Genomic DNA, 16,817 nt, shown 5'->3' on the forward strand with positions numbered 1-16,817 from the left:
GTGCGCCGGAGCCCAACTGGGTGAGCGCATCACGTGACCGCGCGTCAGCGCTGTACATGGCGGCCTCCTGTTTTCTAAATAAAGTCTAGGCTCGGAAAGGTTTACAGGAGCCGATTTCGGGTTTTGGAGGACAACTATTTTTTACAGGTAACTCACCTATAATCACCTGTAATGTTAATGATTTAAAGAAGTCATTTATGGTGAGAAGATACACAAAAGAACTACGGAGTTTGAAGCGAATGATGTGGCGCGTGCGATGCGCGTGCACGTTTACCTCAGAGAGGCGGTTATAGCGAGCAGCCTGTCAGAGTAACCGCTAATAATAAACTTAACATGTAAACCACGTAAATGTTGCATAAATGTGATATTTCTTCGAATATTGAGCGTTTTTAGGCACATTAGTGTTGTCTAAATACAGCGGTGAGTACTGTGAAGTGAAGACTTTGTGGATTTTCGAGTAAATGGACGGTATATAGTGTATGTAGGTGTATTATAGGAGTTGTACATTACTGTGGTGTGTTACTGTAACGGTTATAAACTAATGAAAGCTCTGCTGGACGGGTTTTGTTTTCTTGCTGTCAGTGTCGTCATCGAATCCTGCCAATCAGAACGCGCGACTGTAGTTCCAGGCATGTCATTGGGCAAAGCGTAGCGAAGCACAGTGACGCCACTAACAAAACAATGGAACAGTTTAGGGAAGGCCCCCTGTGCACAGAGCAAGAAACTCCAGCGTCATGCACGGTGGGTAGCACTGTCACCTCACAGCGAGAAGGTCCTGGGTTCGATCCCCAGGCCGGGGCGGTCCGGGTCCTCTCTGTGTGGAGTTTGCATGTTCTCCGCGTGTCTGCGTGGGTTTCCTCCGGGTGCTCCGGTTTCCTCCCACAGTCCAAAGACGTGCAAGTGAGGTGAACTGGAGACACTAAATAGTCCATGACTGTGTTGAACTGATGAATCTGCTGATGACGTCCCACCAGTACCAGTCAAAAATAAATAAAACATGATGAGCAGAGAAAGACAGAAATTATTTTTTACTTTGTTTCGCTTCATTAACGTGTCCACTGGGCAGGAACGAACCAAACCCTGATAGCCGAGGCACCTTCTGGACTTCTGGCTCACACAGAGTTGTTTGGCTGTACAGTTATGCAGATAGAAAGCAATCAGGCCTGAGATCATCATACACCACTGGTACTGAGGACCTACAGTAAATGAATCATTAACTACATGCTGGTCAGAGGTGGCAGTTTTATGACACTTTAATGCTTAAGATCTGAGCTCAGTTAGACTTTGAGCTTCTCGACCAAAAATCATCTTGAACATCAGAGAAGGAACCATGAGCTCCGGTAATCCTTTACACCGAATTCTATTTTATACTGCTGCCGTTCTAATGTGTCCTGATGTGCATGGTGCCCGTACGGGTGTCCATATTTATTCTAAGTATGAGTTGTGTTTATAGTAAGTGTGTGTTGTGTGTGTAGATATCAGTATGTCTCCGAAAATCACGGTGGAGCTGCTTAGGAAGCTGAGGCAGACCATGAAGAATGGGAAACACTTTGCCGAGCCCATCCACGCTTACATCATCCCCTCAGGAGACGCACATCAGGTCAGAACCATTACACCATTAACACCGCTGACTGGTTTTGTTTAAAATAGAGTTAAACACGAGCCGGATCACTGGGTTTATAAATGTCTTTCTTTCATTCATTTGTTTTTTTCTGTTTCTTTCTTTTTATTTACAACCTTTGGCAGTTAAAACACACATTAATAAAACACGCTCATTACACTGTGTGTGTGTGTGTGTGTGTGTGTGTGTGTGTGTGTGTGTGTGATGATAAAATCAGCTCTGATTATCTGACAGTGTGTGACCTATGAGAGCAGGTGAACCTCATCCTCTTCATGTCTGGGATTATCAGTAATTAGTCCTGATTGCTCATGAGTTGTGGCTCGTACTTCGGCACTGAGGCGTCACGATCCTCACATATTTATTTATTTATTACACCCATGGTTGTGGCCGACCTCAGTGAAGATTTAAAGCTTTGTAAATGGAATTACTGCTGAATTATCTGAGCTGAAGATCAGAGTTAAACATGCAGTGTGTATTTATACTGGAACTAGAGGCCAACATTAATTCCTCAACCATCAGTCCTTCAGATACATGCTGAGGCTCTCTGTTACAGGTCCCAGAAATCCCAGCAGCAATGGGGGCGGAGACCCCGTCCAACCATCCCGCCCTCAAACACAGCTAATAGTGTTTGTGTGGATGCCCAGCCGGGTCAGCAGCTCTGCTGAGGTTTTACACGTCGGTGTGCTAGTGATTTAGACCTCTGCACCACCCAGGAAACAACATGACGTAGCAGTGATGGAACAAACACATACTGCTTACTTATATCAAGAGCAGAGCTAAAACCAGAGCAACCATCATGGAAAATAAAGAAAGACGTGCTACAGTGAAGCGACTTGTACAACCGAGCGCTGTGTGTATTGTTTTATGAATAAAACATGTGCAGATATGACTCCAGACTGCACTGTTCTAAATATATTGAAGCTAGTTAGGATTTTTTCATGATTAGTGTTGTTAGCTGCCTAATTCTCATGTTTTTGACCTGTTGCGCTCGTCTCGTGCTCTCATGTTCTCTACAGAGTGAATATATCGCTCCCTGTGACTGTAGGCGCGAGTTCATCTGTGGATTCAACGGTTCAGCAGGTACCTCTCTGTGACCAGATACAGTCAACTATGTGATAAAAATGCATTCCAATTATACAGTGACAAAAATAGAGTGCATAACGTACATCGTCACTTGTGTGTGTGCTTGTAGGTACTGCCATAGTGACCGAGCACCATGCTGCCATGTGGACAGACGGCCGCTACTTCCTTCAGGCCAGCCAGCAGATGGATAACAACTGGAATCTGATGAAGATGGGTATGGATATGGACAAAATATGTATTTGTGCTGCTCTTTTGTTTGGGGTTTGTTCTTGTCGCCTTGAGCAAGCAGCGTCATACATAACACACGCCCCCTCAGACACGTGCGCATTATCCACCGCTTCTTTTCACCTGCACGATTTGGGTTCATAAGGTGTGTTGATATTAAACCCTCGAATCCTCTCCAGATTCTCATAACACACTTGACTGGTGAGCATGAACGTGTAAACCAGTACTCAACCAGTACTCAACAGTACTCAACACAATGCTAATATTTAGGGCTGTCGAAGTTAACGCGATAATAACGCATTAACGCATTCTCAATTTAACGCGATTATAAAAAATAGTGCCGTTAACGCAAATTCTAGTTCATGTTGAGACTTGACTGGTAGAACAAACGTTTTAATGTCGGACTTGCCACATAATGTAACTGAGCGTGGTAGTGTCGTAATAATGCACTTGCATAATAAAGAAGCTGCCAGTCCTCCATTCACGTAACGCTAGGACGGACACTTCAAAATCCTCCTTTTGGAGTGAACTGGTTTCATTTTTGATCAATATTATTTACCATTGGCTCAGGTACATGTCAAAACAAATGCTTTGTATATCATTGGTTTAACAGCCTCATTTCACTGCTTACAGCGCTACCACTGGCCAATCGGAGAAGGTCCGCCCTCTAAATGCTAGTCTGTGATTGGGTGGTTGAATTTCGCCCGCCCTCTCTGTTTTGTAAACATGATCAGGAACGCGGTGAAAATGCCAAAAAGTAAACTTTTGAGGCAGCGATGAACGGACCTAAATATGAAAAGACACAACATTTAGTGAGTAAAACAGTCATTTGTTATATAATTCTTGCTTAAATTGGTCAAAAACTCTGTTATATGGGTTCTGGATTCATTCTGTGTGTTGCAGTAGCATGTCCCCCTGTTCCTAATAAGATGTCCGGCTTTTTGGGGTGTAATGTCCTCCTTTTTGTTACTATGAATCTGGCCACCCTAGTCAAAACACACCCAGTTCGTGTAGAAACGTCCATTAAACCACTGGATAGTATTACTGCCTAGTATGTGAGTGAATAAAACAGTTTTCTCTTGTCCCAGCAGTTTTTAACATCAGTACATTTAGCATAAAATGTGTTCAGCATTGTAATTGTAACATTTCACTTAAAAATCCTTGTTTTCTATAACATTTACACAGATTTATGCGATTAATCGCGATTAACTATATGAAATTCTGAGATTAATCGCGATTAAAAATTTTAATCGTTTGACAGCCCTACTAATATTCTGTCCTGTTAATATGTTTAATAATTTAACGTGAAACATTTGTCTTGTCTATTTGTAGGTCTAAAGGAGACACCGTCACAGGAGGACTGGCTCATCAACGTGCTGCCAGAAAACTCCAGAGTGGGAGTCGACCCCTGGATCATCGCTGCTGGTTAGCATAATAATCAAAATGTTTCTTTTAAAAATGTCAGATTATCACGCTTATGTCTGCGGTCACATGATGAGCTGTAAAACTGCTCCTATATGGAGTGAAGCGGTGCTGCTTGTGTTGCTGCTGCACTACACTGAGCGCTGTGCAGATTTGCTTCTTTGACGCATGGCTTTTACCGCTTGCTGCTGCACTCAAAGTCGATTGAGATGGAATCGGAAGTGAAGCACAGACAGAGTGGAGATAAACTGATTCTGAACTGAACCCTAATCTGTTTTATTCCACTTTCCTGTTAGCTGTGAAAGGATTCCTGGTCCTGGAAGAGCTGGTTGCAGCTTCATAGCTCTTTAATAAGATTGATTTACTTTTCATTTACTGGCTCAGTAGCGCCGCCAGCAGGGAGCTGTGTGTATTGCCGTGTATTGTGTGAAATTCAGCGATGAGCGGCGATACGCGTCCAGTCCTGACATCTGCATTCAAATTACAATTCAAAACATTAAAAAATTCAGAAAGCAGATTTAGATTCTGTATAATCTGATAATATTAAATTGCAAAAACATATTGTGTTTCAGATCAGTGGAAGATCATGGCTAAAGCTCTGAGCAGAGCTGGACACACGCTGGTTCCTCTTCAGGAAAATCTGATCGATGCCGTCTGGGAGGATCGTCCTGCCCGACCCAGCACTCAGCTCAACGTTCTGGGGCTCAGATATACTGGTCAGCACACACACACACACACACACACACACAGAAATGTTTATGTACCGTTGAGAGTAAACGTTAAAACCCTGCTGTGCTTCTCAGGCCTGAGCTGGCAGGATAAGATTGTACAGCTGAGGGTGAAGATGGCAGAGAGGAGAGTCTCCTGGTTCGTGGTGACCGCCCTGGACGAGATCGCATGTGTGTATAACTACATCTCACTGGTGAACCTTACAGAAGAAGAATAATTCACTCTAAGATACATTTCTGTCGTGTTTATGATGAGCAAAATGATCGCTGACTGGTAATAATATCCAAAAACCACAGCCAGAGTGATCAGATCACAGCAGGTGTATTCTGGTGCTCTCGTATGTAAATCCTACAGGTGAAGGGGTGCATTCAACGACTTATCCTTGTTCACAGGGCTTTTTAACCTGCGTGGCTCAGATATCGAGTACAATCCTGTGTTCTTTGCGTACGCCATCATCGGAACCAACAGCATACGGTAAACCTGATTCATTACAGCATTTATAACCAGCCCTACATAACAGATAATCCACCAATAACGCTTCACTTTCTTCATGATTAATAAAGTATCTGTCTGTCTGTAACTCTTGAACTGTACCCGCAGGTTGTTCATGGAAGAGAAGCGTGCTCAGGACCCGGCGGTCCGGCAGCACCTGGAGCTGGACGTCCCCTGTAAGCCGGAGCTGAGCGTGCAGTGTTTACCCTACGAGAGCGTGTACTCAGAACTGCAGACCGTCTGTGCAGGACTCGCACCCAAGGACAAGGTGTGGATCAGCGACAAGGCCAGCTGTGCCCTCACCCAGGCCGTCCCTAAGGTCAGTCTGATGGTACTCCGGTCAGGGTCACTGTATGATACGCGTTTGTATGCATGACATGATAAGTGATACGTCGTGTCGTTTCCTTTCCAGATCCACAGAGCTCCGATCCCATACACACCGTTGTGCCTGGCTAAAGCAGTAAAGAACCCCACAGAGATACAGTGCATGAAGATGGCACACGTGGGTATAATTTAACCCCGCTGGCACACGGTTTACTCAGATCATGTCACGTGAACACGTTTAACACGTAACACGCTGTTTCAGATCAAAGACGCCGTGGCCCTGTGTGAGCTCTTCGCCTGGCTGGAGAAAGAGGTACCAACTCGTCATATTAATATACCTAATGTCACTGAGTCATTACGATTTGTTGTATAGGTTTGCGTGTAGCAGGTGCAGCAGGGTTGTTGGGAGGAGAACAGGGCTCCAACTATAAAAATATATCAAAACAGCGTGTCGGGTTTCTAAAACGCTGAATGAGGAACAGCGACGGATCTCAAATGTACCTCCTAATGTCACGTTTTTCTACAGAATCACAAACTGTACAACGACAGACAGGTTTTACTGTTTAATCCATCCATTAATCATGATTAAACTATTAGCTGAAGCTCAGAGGATCATTACTGGTATTTAGCAAGCAGGACGGGGAGTAATTACCAGGTAGTACTACATTTTTCAGCCAATCAGATTGCATGTTTTAAACCAGCGTTTTTCAAAGCTTGGGTCGGTCGTGAGCCAAAAAATGGGTTGCAAATAAAAATAATTAAATACAATAATTTTAACAGGTACTTAAAAGTGAAATAAACTTGTACATGAATGCCCCCTTGTGGAGGTTTTACGAGACATCTTGTAAACCACAGTGGGAGCAGATTTTCACCAGTTTTATTAATTAATTAATTATATTTCGTTTTGTGTTTTGTTTTGATGCATCGTTTGTGTTGGCTGGGTCACAATAAAAATCATGGACACAATGTGGGTCACTTTTAAAAAAACCCTGTTTTAAACTACATATTTGATACGTGCATTTAGATACTAAATCTGTAATTTTAGTCATTTGAACCTAAACGCTATTTACGTTAGAATTTGATCCCACAAATTCAGAGTTTGTGTGTAGAAATGAAATAAAATAAGCGTGAGGCCGCGGTCACGTCTGTCGCGTATCGAGCACGTCAAACACAGCTGTTCTGACCTGAAAAGCTTCATTATATGGAAGCGTAAATGCAGCATGTGCCTCGTTTAACCCGCTTCAGAAGCACGTCTGCCTGTTAGATTCCTGATTCGTTATATGGCCAAATGTATTCGGACACCTGACTGTGAACCTGTCTGACTACATGTTTCAAAAACAAACAGTACAAACGGTTCTGAGAGGGTTTCTCACAAGGCTTTGAAGTGTTTCTGTGTATGGGAAGCTGCTGTTCCGGTTCATCTCAGAGCTATCGAGTGGGGCTGAGGTCAGGGCTCTGTGCAGGACGCTGGACCTGAGTGTTCTGCTTTACTCTCTTATTGTTTATTATCTTTTAGATTCCGGACGGTACCGTGACCGAGATATCGGCCGCTGATAAGGCAGAGGAGTTTCGCAGGTGAGTGTCGTACCTTCCTCCACATCCATTACCCGAACCTGACTCAAATTACTTTCATTTACTCAATCGATCTACTGTACTGGCATTTATTAGGATGTACAAACAGTTGGAATACCCTGGCGACCACCTAGGACACCATAGCAAACACCTTGCAAGAAATTATGAACTACCTGGAACGTGCCATCAATTACCTGGCAGTTACACCATAGCAACCTCCTGGCAAATACCTAATATGCCATAGCAACTACCATAGCAATCACCTGGAACACCTTACCAACTACCAGGAACACTACAGTAACACCCTCTTAACTGACTGAGTTACCATAGATGATACCTAGCTACACCCTGGTAACCACCAGCTATAAAATGGCAACAGCCTGGAAACACAGTGTAATCGAATAAAACATTAAAGCAACCACCTTAAGTACCCTAGCAACCACCTTAAATACCCTAGCAACAGCAGAGTATCGCTAAAGCCGCAAATGCGCTTCTCTAGCTCCTACATCCTGTGACATAAAAACTGTGTTATTCACTTATATTTAAATTTAATTGATGGCGTGGGTGCAGGTTTGTGTCCCACCTGTTTCACTTGCTTGTGGGTGGTTGGTATAAATAACTGGAGATAAGAAGAAGTGCTACTGATCTGGACACAAACCTTTAGAGTCTTTCTCTCCTTACAGTCAGCAGAAAGACTTTGTGGGTCTCAGTTTTCCCACCATCTCGAGTGTGGGGCCAAACGGCGCCATCATTCATTACAGGTGAGTGTTACACCTTCTACTAATCCAACAGATTTACCTAATCCTGTACTGAATTACTAGCTAGGATACGTGGATGAAGCATTTTGTTGTACTTTACACGTGTAGACTTAAATATGGCATATAAAGGCGATAGATTAATCTGCCCTAAATTATAATTGTTAACCGTGTTGATCAGTGTGTGTGTATGTATATCTTTTATTTTATTAAGATTCTGATTATTTCAGTTCTTTAAAAGTTGCAGAAATTCCCTGTAGTTGATGTTTTGTCTAATTTAATAAAACCTGGAGTTTGATCTGAGGTGTCCAGGCTTAATGATGTGATGGGATCATTCTCTGTTTGTGTTCCAGGCCTCTTCCTGAGACCAACAGGACCCTGTCTCATAATGAACTTTACCTGATCGACTCGGGAGCTCAGTACATGTACGCACAAGCACACTTTACTGACCCTGTGCACACATTTATAAATGCTTTACACCAGAAATGCTGTATTTGATATGAATTTGAGTTCTTTATTTACAGGGACGGCACGACGGACGTGACTCGTACGGTTCACTTCGGAACGCCAACAGACTATGAGAAGGTGACGTTGACTTCTTAATCTGCAGGGCTTTTTTCTTCACAGGGTGGGCTAATTTTCCCTCTTCTAACAGGGGCAGTACGGATAAGGGACATCCTTAGAACTAGCCCTATTTATCTAGGCACAGAGAAAACCCCATTTAAAGTTACAGGACATGATTTTTGGAGGATTTGCTGAATCTCAAGAGCACAGACGGTCCCTCTCCGGAGACTCCAGTGTCTCTGGCTCCATCTGCAGTACGATGAATGGACAGCACCTCAGTGTGATCACCAGCTGCCTCCTCTTTGTGTGTTGTAGGAATGCTTTACATACGTTCTGAAGGGCCACATCGCTGTCAGTGCTGCTGTTTTCCCCAATGGAACGAAAGGTACATTCATACTGTCTTTTTATTATGGGTATCTCTGTTATGCATGTGGTATTTACAGTAAAGGATCAAACCTATAGTGCCAGTCCCAAGCACATACAGGATCAGCCCAAAGAATAGTGAAAAAACATTTACAGTATGTGGTTTAATATATGGTCAAAAGTATTAGGACATCTGACCATTTTCTTGTTGGATCCACTCTTCTGCGAAGCTTTCTTGCAAGACTTCGAATGCGCACAAATTCCCACAGACACACTCCAGTCAATAGAGTCAGTGAGGTGCAGCACTGATGTTGGAAGAGACGTTCTGAATGCAATCCAAGCTGAATTGAACCCAAAAGTGTTGAGTCGGGTTGAGACCAGGGCTGTGTGTAGAACCATTGGAGCTCCTTTGTACACAACTAGTCAAACCATGTCTTTATAGAGCTGCATAATGATACTTAAAGAAAAAGGGGACTTCCCTAAACTGTTGCTCCATGTTAAAAGCATATTATTTATCTTCTATCATTTGTATACATCTGTTAGCAACGGATGTGGCAGGAACGACTAAATTCAGTTGTTAGGATGGGTGCCCAATACTTTTGGCCATATAGTGTATGAAATATATATTTTTGATGCTAAGAAAATCATAAAAATGGTATTTGTACAGTCTCTTATGTGCATTAAATTAAAAGCTGTACAGACACAAGATATTTGATCTATCTGTTGATATACTGAATCTAATAATCTTATATAAATAACGCGATTAGATGAAGGTAGGAGGAACAGTGGACGACTGTTTAACGCTCCTGTGCTACTGTAGGTCACCTGCTGGACTCTTTCGCCCGGGCGGCTCTGTGGGACTCTGGGCTCGATTACCTGCACGGTACGGGACACGGCGTGGGCTGTTTCCTCAACGTCCACGAAGGACCCTGCGGCATCAGCTACAAAACCTTCGCCGACGAGCCCCTGGAGGCCGGGATGATCCTCAGTGATGGTGCAGCCTCGTTTCTCACACACGTGGACGTAGTTCGGCGTAGATGTTGAATGTGACCCTTTTGTTGCTGTGTTTCAGAGCCGGGATATTACGAGGACGGCTCATTCGGGGTCCGGCTGGAAAACGTCGTGCTGGTGGTTCCTGCAAAGACTAAAGTGAGAGCTCAGACAGCATCAGCTGTATTCAGGCCAAAATAGGTTGTCAGTACAGTTACAGTCCAGTAGGCTCTGTACCCATTAATCCCAGTGGTGTAGGCGTGGCCTCTTTACCTGTCAGTGTAAGAGGTGTGTTATTTTGTCATAGTTACATTCAGATTTATTTAATTCTATGCATGTTTTCCCTTTTTCTTTTAATCTAGTCATATCCAATTCCCCAGTTGTATCTCCTCTGCTGCTGCAGACCCTGACTGAGCAGTCCTCCAATATGAGGCGGTTTCACACGGACATCCGTATCACGCACGGAGAGTCACGTACCGCTCTCCATTACTCACAGTCTCTGTGCAGCACCTCGAGCGGCCAGTAGAGGCCGCTATTGCAGCACTAATGATGAATTCCTTTACCCTCCCACCCAGGAGACGTTAGCCAATCATGTCTGTGTGTAGGCAACAGGTAGCAGAGCTAAGAGCTCGAAATTTGGATCATGTTTGAGATATTGAAGAGACGCAACCCCAAGCTTAGACATTTCTGCATGGTTTTGTGTATTTAAATTAGAAGACACACTTGACATTTTACAGTGTTCCACTTTTCATTCCCCTCTCTCTGTCTCTCAGTATAACTACAGGAACAGAGGCAGCCTGACCTTCGAACCTCTCACACTCGTCCCTATTCAGATCAAGATGATAAAAACAGACCTGCTGACCCAGAAGGAGGTACCTCACATTTACACACAGCACTCTTTTGTCTTGTGTTGGTTCCTTTTACTATTATTATTATTATATTTTCATATTTAGACGTAGCTAATTTGCTATTGCAGGCTAGCACATAATCGTGTATGTAATGTAAGGAGATGTCTGATTTGGATGTTTCTCTTTTAGACATGGCCGATTCCTCCTGTAGATTATACGACCTATTGGTTTTCCTTGTTTTGTGGACCCAGGACCAAGTTCTATCCTTTATGTAAAAACACGTTGTTTTTCCTTTTTTCCGCAGCGTGATTGGCTGAACGATTACCACAAGCAGTGCCGCGATACGATCGGTGCCGAGCTGGAGCGGCAGGGAAGAAAGGAGGCGCTGGATTGGCTGATCAGGGAGACCCAGCCGATCTCCTAAAGACATGTGATTGATTTTTTACCGACCCCCGGTCCTAATTCTAAACACAAACACCCACTTTTTTCTGATCCAATAAACCACCCTGCGCGAAATATTAACGATAAGCATGCTTTATTTTATCTGGAACCAACCACCCACATTTCTACCCGTCCACGCCACCCCCCTGGTGTCTTTAGGTTGGTACGGCCCAGTCTCTACAGCTGCATGTGGAATGTGGGTGACTCCGGGACTGTTCCACTCTGAGGGGGGTTCAGTGTTAGTGTGGAGTGTATAGCGTGTGTACAGCAGCCCTCGTCCTCATGGCATCCCTCAGGAAGTGGATTGCTGTAGATGTAGTAGATGGAGGAGTCGTCGTTTGGTGGGTTACAGACACTTTGTGACCTTCGTACGGACTTCAGGTCCACCGGCGCGTCCTCCGGGTCACACGCCGCCGCGGCCTCGTAAGCGCCCGCTCGCTTCTGCCTCCTGCAGGACAAAATGTGTTATTGCACTCTAGTAGGGCTCAAACTCACGTGTATTTTATACCACTGATCTTATACACCTGTTAGCCATGGGAGATAAAAACGCCTGCACTCAGGAATTATAAGCGTCCACATACTTTTGGCCATGTAGCGTTTGTAAATGGTTCTTGCAGTTGTAGTTGATGTGATGGTTGATGTACCTGCTGTGGTTGAAGTAGGAAACGCAGTACAGGATGGTGGTTACAGTGAGGACACACAGGACCAGAGAGAGCATGAAGATATTAAACACCTTACACTCTACACAGTGAGAGAGAACCAACAGGTATCACACCTCCATAAATACAAGGCCTTAATAGTATTCACCCCCCCCCCCCCCACCACCACCAAAAAAACTACTTTTCATCATGAGCTGAGGTTTGTGGAACCTTCTTTAGTCAAAAACGGTATCTAATTAGGAAAAAAACAACCTAAATATTAAGATTAAGAATTCATAATATTATTTACACTTGGCATCTATTACACCCCAGTTTAAAAACAATGGGACAGTGAGGACAAAACTAAACAGACAGAAATTATTTGCAAACTTTACAAAAACAAACTATTCCATGTTTTAATCAATCAGCTTTATTTATTTATTTATTTATTTACTTATTTTAAATCTGATGGCTCCAAAAAAGTTGGGACAGGGCACCACCACCAACAGTAAGACTAAACGTAGGCACGTTTTATTTTACTCACCGTCGATGGTGCCTCTGGCCACTTCAGTTGTGTCATTGAGTGACAGGCCAACGCTCACTATGTTTAGGTTGGCACTAGGCTCCAGTGCCATCTCGAAAATGAACCAGACAAAAACTAACCAACCGAGAGAGAAGTGTTGAGCAGGTCTGCACCACGTGACCGTACGGGGTTTCCCTGATAATGCCCCTTACCCGCCCGTCTCCCCCGTTCTTCTGTGCCAACTCTTGGCAGCTTTTGTAGAAAGCTGAGTTGAATGATTAACAGGGGCACCATTGTGTATTCCAGATTGTGTTGAGCACATTAGAGTTTCATTCTGCTTCAGTGGTTTCTTTCTATAAATGTTTAGGAAATATGAATATTGAAAGATTCGGAGCGAGTTTAGCTAGAATGAAGTAGAAATTGTGACCCGTCTGGATACAAACTGAAGAAAAGAAAGCTGGCGTGCAACTCCCTGAGGCCTGTTGATTATGCAACTTGTTCCGCTCGTGATGCCCGTCTGCAGGCCCAGGAATTTTAGCAGGTTTTAGCTCAGTGGCACTGCAGAGTAAATGAAGAGTTTTAAATTCAGGTAGCAGATGTGATTAGTAGTCTCTGAGGGGAAGGGGAGTGGGATATGGATTTACCACCTTACTAAAGCATCGACCGTTACTGAAGAATACAGAGAGAGTAGTGTGGTCCTCCGTGTGTGCTATCTTGCAGAGGACCAGAGGACACCCAATTGCACAGAGAGATTTAGCATTGCCCATAAAAAAGAGGCTTTTGGCTCTGGCCCTCTGTACCCAGGGGACTCGTCCAGTTCTGTTTTTTCCCACATCAGGTCAGAGATCTACATGATTCAGCCCAGCCAGCTCTGAGGGGGGCATGAGAGGTCAGTAACCTCACCACGGGTGCAAACCCAAAAACACACACAAGCAACATGGCCATTCAGACGCTCTCTCGTAAATCAATCCAGCCCTTATTCTCCCAGAACATCAGATGTGGACCGGTGCTCATGTAGTCCATTACTGAAACAACTAGGTGGCAGCGTTTACATATGAACTACTGCACTGAGTAGGATCACATCTTACCTACATCAGTGGTTCTCACACTCTGAACCAACACACACGTTCCCATGAGCTTTTTGGCATCCCAATCCAAAATCATAAGCATTATTATGGAGTACCCGTCCCCTACACACACATAATGCCTTAAGGGAAGGTTTTCCACAAAGTTTTGGAGCGTGTTAGTGGAAATGTCTGCTCAATCAGTCCTGGAATTTGACCATGAGGCCTTAGTGCATGACCTGACAATGTTCTAATTCATCCCAAAGGTATTCAGTTGGGTTTAAGTCAGGGCGCTGTGCAGGACACTGGAGATCCTCCACACCAAACCTGGCCAGCCATGTCTTTATGGATACATGTGCTTTGTAGAGCATCACCCACTTACTCATTCACTGACTGTGGAACACCCAATCCACCTTCTGCATGTGTGTAGGAGGTTGAAGGAAGCCCAAATCTCCTCTGGATTAACGATTTGACATGAGGGTCACCTACAGGCCCCAGAAACCTATACTGTTTCAGCCAATCAGGTGTAAGCTTTATAAGACGGAAGCCTTTTGATTCACTGTTCCTAAAACCCAAACAAACCTGACAGCAGAGGAGTCGTGCAGCTCGACATAATGCAGGTGGACACTTGCCATATCTTTAGCGGTCATGTAAGAAATAGCTAGCCATACGTTTTACCCCAAAATTAAGATAACTGCCCTGCTGCCCTTATCTCGACACCCACATCTTCCAGTAAAACTAAATATCAGATACCAAAATCTAAATGAGCAGAAAGAAAGATGTTCTTCAGGTCACATTTGTGAGTGTCTGCTGTGTGCTAATGTACTCTGTGAGACTCCAGAGGTGCGTCTGGGGAGCCAATATTTATTTTTACTTTAATGGCATTTTTACATTTATGCACTGGAGGAAAAAATGAGGTCAGTAGAGTCGGGTTGTGGTAGTGTCTCCAAAAATGTAAGCATATTTAATAAGATCACTGACTTGAAAAAATTGTGCTTATAAAAGAATTAAATGGCAGTTAAAAAATAAAAGATTATTAGTGGTTCATAAGAACTTGAATGCGTAAACTGGACATGATGTATGAAAGCAGTGTGTGTGTGTGTGCAAAAATGAGGGAGTGTTACGCTCCGTCTAAACATCCATCCACACTGATTAATAATCTGGACTGAGACTGGGGACTAGGGCCAGAGTTTAATAATCCGTACTCTGTTAAAAAGTTCAGCATCATATCATTTCAGCTTCCCATGAAATAAATGCCAGTTCAGGTTCATAACATCTGAATGAATAATGTTGAAATTGATGAAGTGCCAGATCTGCTAGTGATGAAATCAGCTACTGGTGCTTATAGGGTTAAAATCATTCACATTCTAATAATGTAATATATGAATAACATTTCAATTTTTTATATTATTTCTCATTCTGAGTGTGTTTTCATTCTTTTTTTTACTAACAGTTTCAATCTGGTTGTAATGAGTCTGGTGCCAACTGGAAACACACACTCACACATTCGATCACTGCAGCCAAGTTCATACAGCCAATTCATCTTCTGCATGTTTTAGAAGGTGGGAGGTGAACAAAGTACCCAGAGAAACCCTACATTACTGGAATTGAGGTTTATATCTGTTGCACTAGATACTAATATTAGAATTAGTAAAATGATACTGAAGAAGGTGATATTTATTATTAAGATAGATCGATCACTTTATTAATCCTATAGGGAGAGTCAGTTATTAGTACACAAGTATTAAAGTACAACACTGTTATTAAATAAATAGAATAAGAAATGTAGTATGTAATATAAAAAAAACTGTCATTGCGGTAAACATCATTGGATGAGATATGTAAACTGTAAGGTGTAAATAATAACAGGTAAATATTAACAAATATATAATTATTAAAGAGGTATACATCATTTCTTTTTGCAGGGCAGCACGGTGGCACAGTGGGTAGCGCTGTCACCTCACAGCAAGAAGGTCTTGGGTTTGGGCAGTTGTAGCCCAGTGATTAAGGTACTGGACTAGTAATCAAAAGATCGCTGGTTCAAGCCCCACCACTGCCAGGTTGCCACTGTTGGGCCCTTGAGCAAGGTCCTTAACCCTCAATTGCTTAGACAATATACTGTCACAGTACTGTAAGGCACTTTGAATAAAAGCGTCTGCTAAATGCTGAAAATGTAAATGTTTCCCCAGCCGGTGGTCCAGGTCTTTTCTGTGTTGAATTTGCATGTTCTCCTTGTGTCCATGTGGGTTTCCTCTGGGTGCTCCGGTTTCCTTTCACAGCTCAAAGACGTGCAGTCAGGACAACTGGAGATATTAAAAAGTGTGTTAATGCCCTTGTGATGGCCTGGCGAACTGTTCGGGGTGTTTTCTGCCTTTCGGCTAACGAATCAGACCCACCGCAGCCTGACCAGGATGAAACAGTGGAAAAACAATTAATAAACAAATGAATTCATTTCTTTTTGCTTTGTTTCACTACATCCAAACACAGTGCTGATCCTAGATCAGTTTTAAGGGCTCATATCATCATATGATCTAATTTCTCACTTTTAATGCACAATGTGGTAGAAATTAGCACTGGTGTTTGCTTTTCAGGACTGAACTGTGTGTTTATAAGGAATGAAAGGACTGGATGTAATGATTTGTGTACATTTTTCTCTTTGATTTAGCTTCAGTCCAGAACAAATAAATGTGATGGTCACTGTGTGTGTGTGAGTCTCTTCAGGCCTGATGGAGTCTGAGCTATTCACACAGGCACTGTAGCATTTCTGTTCCTTATTTCATTCTAGCTTTATTAAACTCTCATGTACTGAGATTACATTTCCAGGAACGTAATAATAAATAGAATAACATGATAGAAAACCCCGACAGCGGTGTATCTTTCTGTATCTTTCAGTATGTTGTTTTTCTGACCCCCATGTCAACATTCAGTGGTTTAACCCAATAATGGCGGTGACTCAAACACGACACATTAGAAAACACCACCACACTGGATAAATAATCGTTTTAATAATAGTTTCTGCATTAATGGTGAGTTATTTTACTTGTGTGTTTAATATACAATGAGCTGTTAATAAGCAGCAAGATACAAACATGTACATATTTACATAAACATTTAACTATAGCTCGGGTGCTACCGTTTTCGGTTGGGTTACCAGATATTGTGA

At 43.1% G+C, this 16,817-nt stretch overlaps 2 protein-coding genes and 1 long non-coding RNA gene across 3 annotated transcripts; 2 read left to right on the plus strand and 1 right to left on the minus strand.

The window, feature by feature from the left end:
* Positions 1-48: 48 nt before the first annotated feature.
* Positions 49-11,504, plus strand: xpnpep1 (X-prolyl aminopeptidase (aminopeptidase P) 1, soluble). The gene is made up of 20 exons (XM_062989558.1): positions 49-147; positions 1,476-1,600; positions 2,638-2,701; positions 2,814-2,918; positions 4,262-4,354; positions 4,924-5,067; positions 5,155-5,250; positions 5,473-5,554; positions 5,681-5,891; positions 5,985-6,074; positions 6,159-6,209; positions 7,413-7,471; positions 8,152-8,229; positions 8,577-8,648; positions 8,748-8,808; positions 9,103-9,172; positions 9,971-10,144; positions 10,223-10,299; positions 10,914-11,012; positions 11,293-11,504. The coding sequence occupies exons 2-20, from the start codon at positions 1,484-1,486 to the stop codon at positions 11,410-11,412; spliced, it is 1,863 nt and encodes a 620-aa protein (XP_062845628.1). The 5' UTR covers positions 49-147; positions 1,476-1,483; the 3' UTR covers positions 11,413-11,504.
* Positions 11,505-11,506: 2 nt separating this feature from the next.
* Positions 11,507-12,779, minus strand: si:dkey-246e1.3 (uncharacterized). The gene is made up of 3 exons (XM_062989559.1): positions 12,612-12,779; positions 12,074-12,170; positions 11,507-11,877 (listed from the first exon to the last, which is right to left on the minus strand). The coding sequence occupies exons 1-3, from the start codon at positions 12,700-12,702 to the stop codon at positions 11,607-11,609; spliced, it is 459 nt and encodes a 152-aa protein (XP_062845629.1). The 5' UTR covers positions 12,703-12,779; the 3' UTR covers positions 11,507-11,606.
* Positions 12,780-13,159: 380 nt separating this feature from the next.
* LOC134304217 (uncharacterized) lies at positions 13,160-16,511 on the plus strand. The gene is made up of 3 exons (XR_010007783.1): positions 13,160-13,479; positions 15,108-15,266; positions 15,580-16,511. It is a non-coding gene; the product is annotated as an uncharacterized LOC134304217 (long non-coding RNA).
* Positions 16,512-16,817: the final 306 nt, after the last annotated feature.

The sequence above is a fragment of the Trichomycterus rosablanca genome, chromosome 27 (assembly GCF_030014385.1).
Source record: "Trichomycterus rosablanca isolate fTriRos1 chromosome 27, fTriRos1.hap1, whole genome shotgun sequence".
Taxonomy (NCBI): Eukaryota; Metazoa; Chordata; class Actinopteri; order Siluriformes; family Trichomycteridae; genus Trichomycterus; species Trichomycterus rosablanca.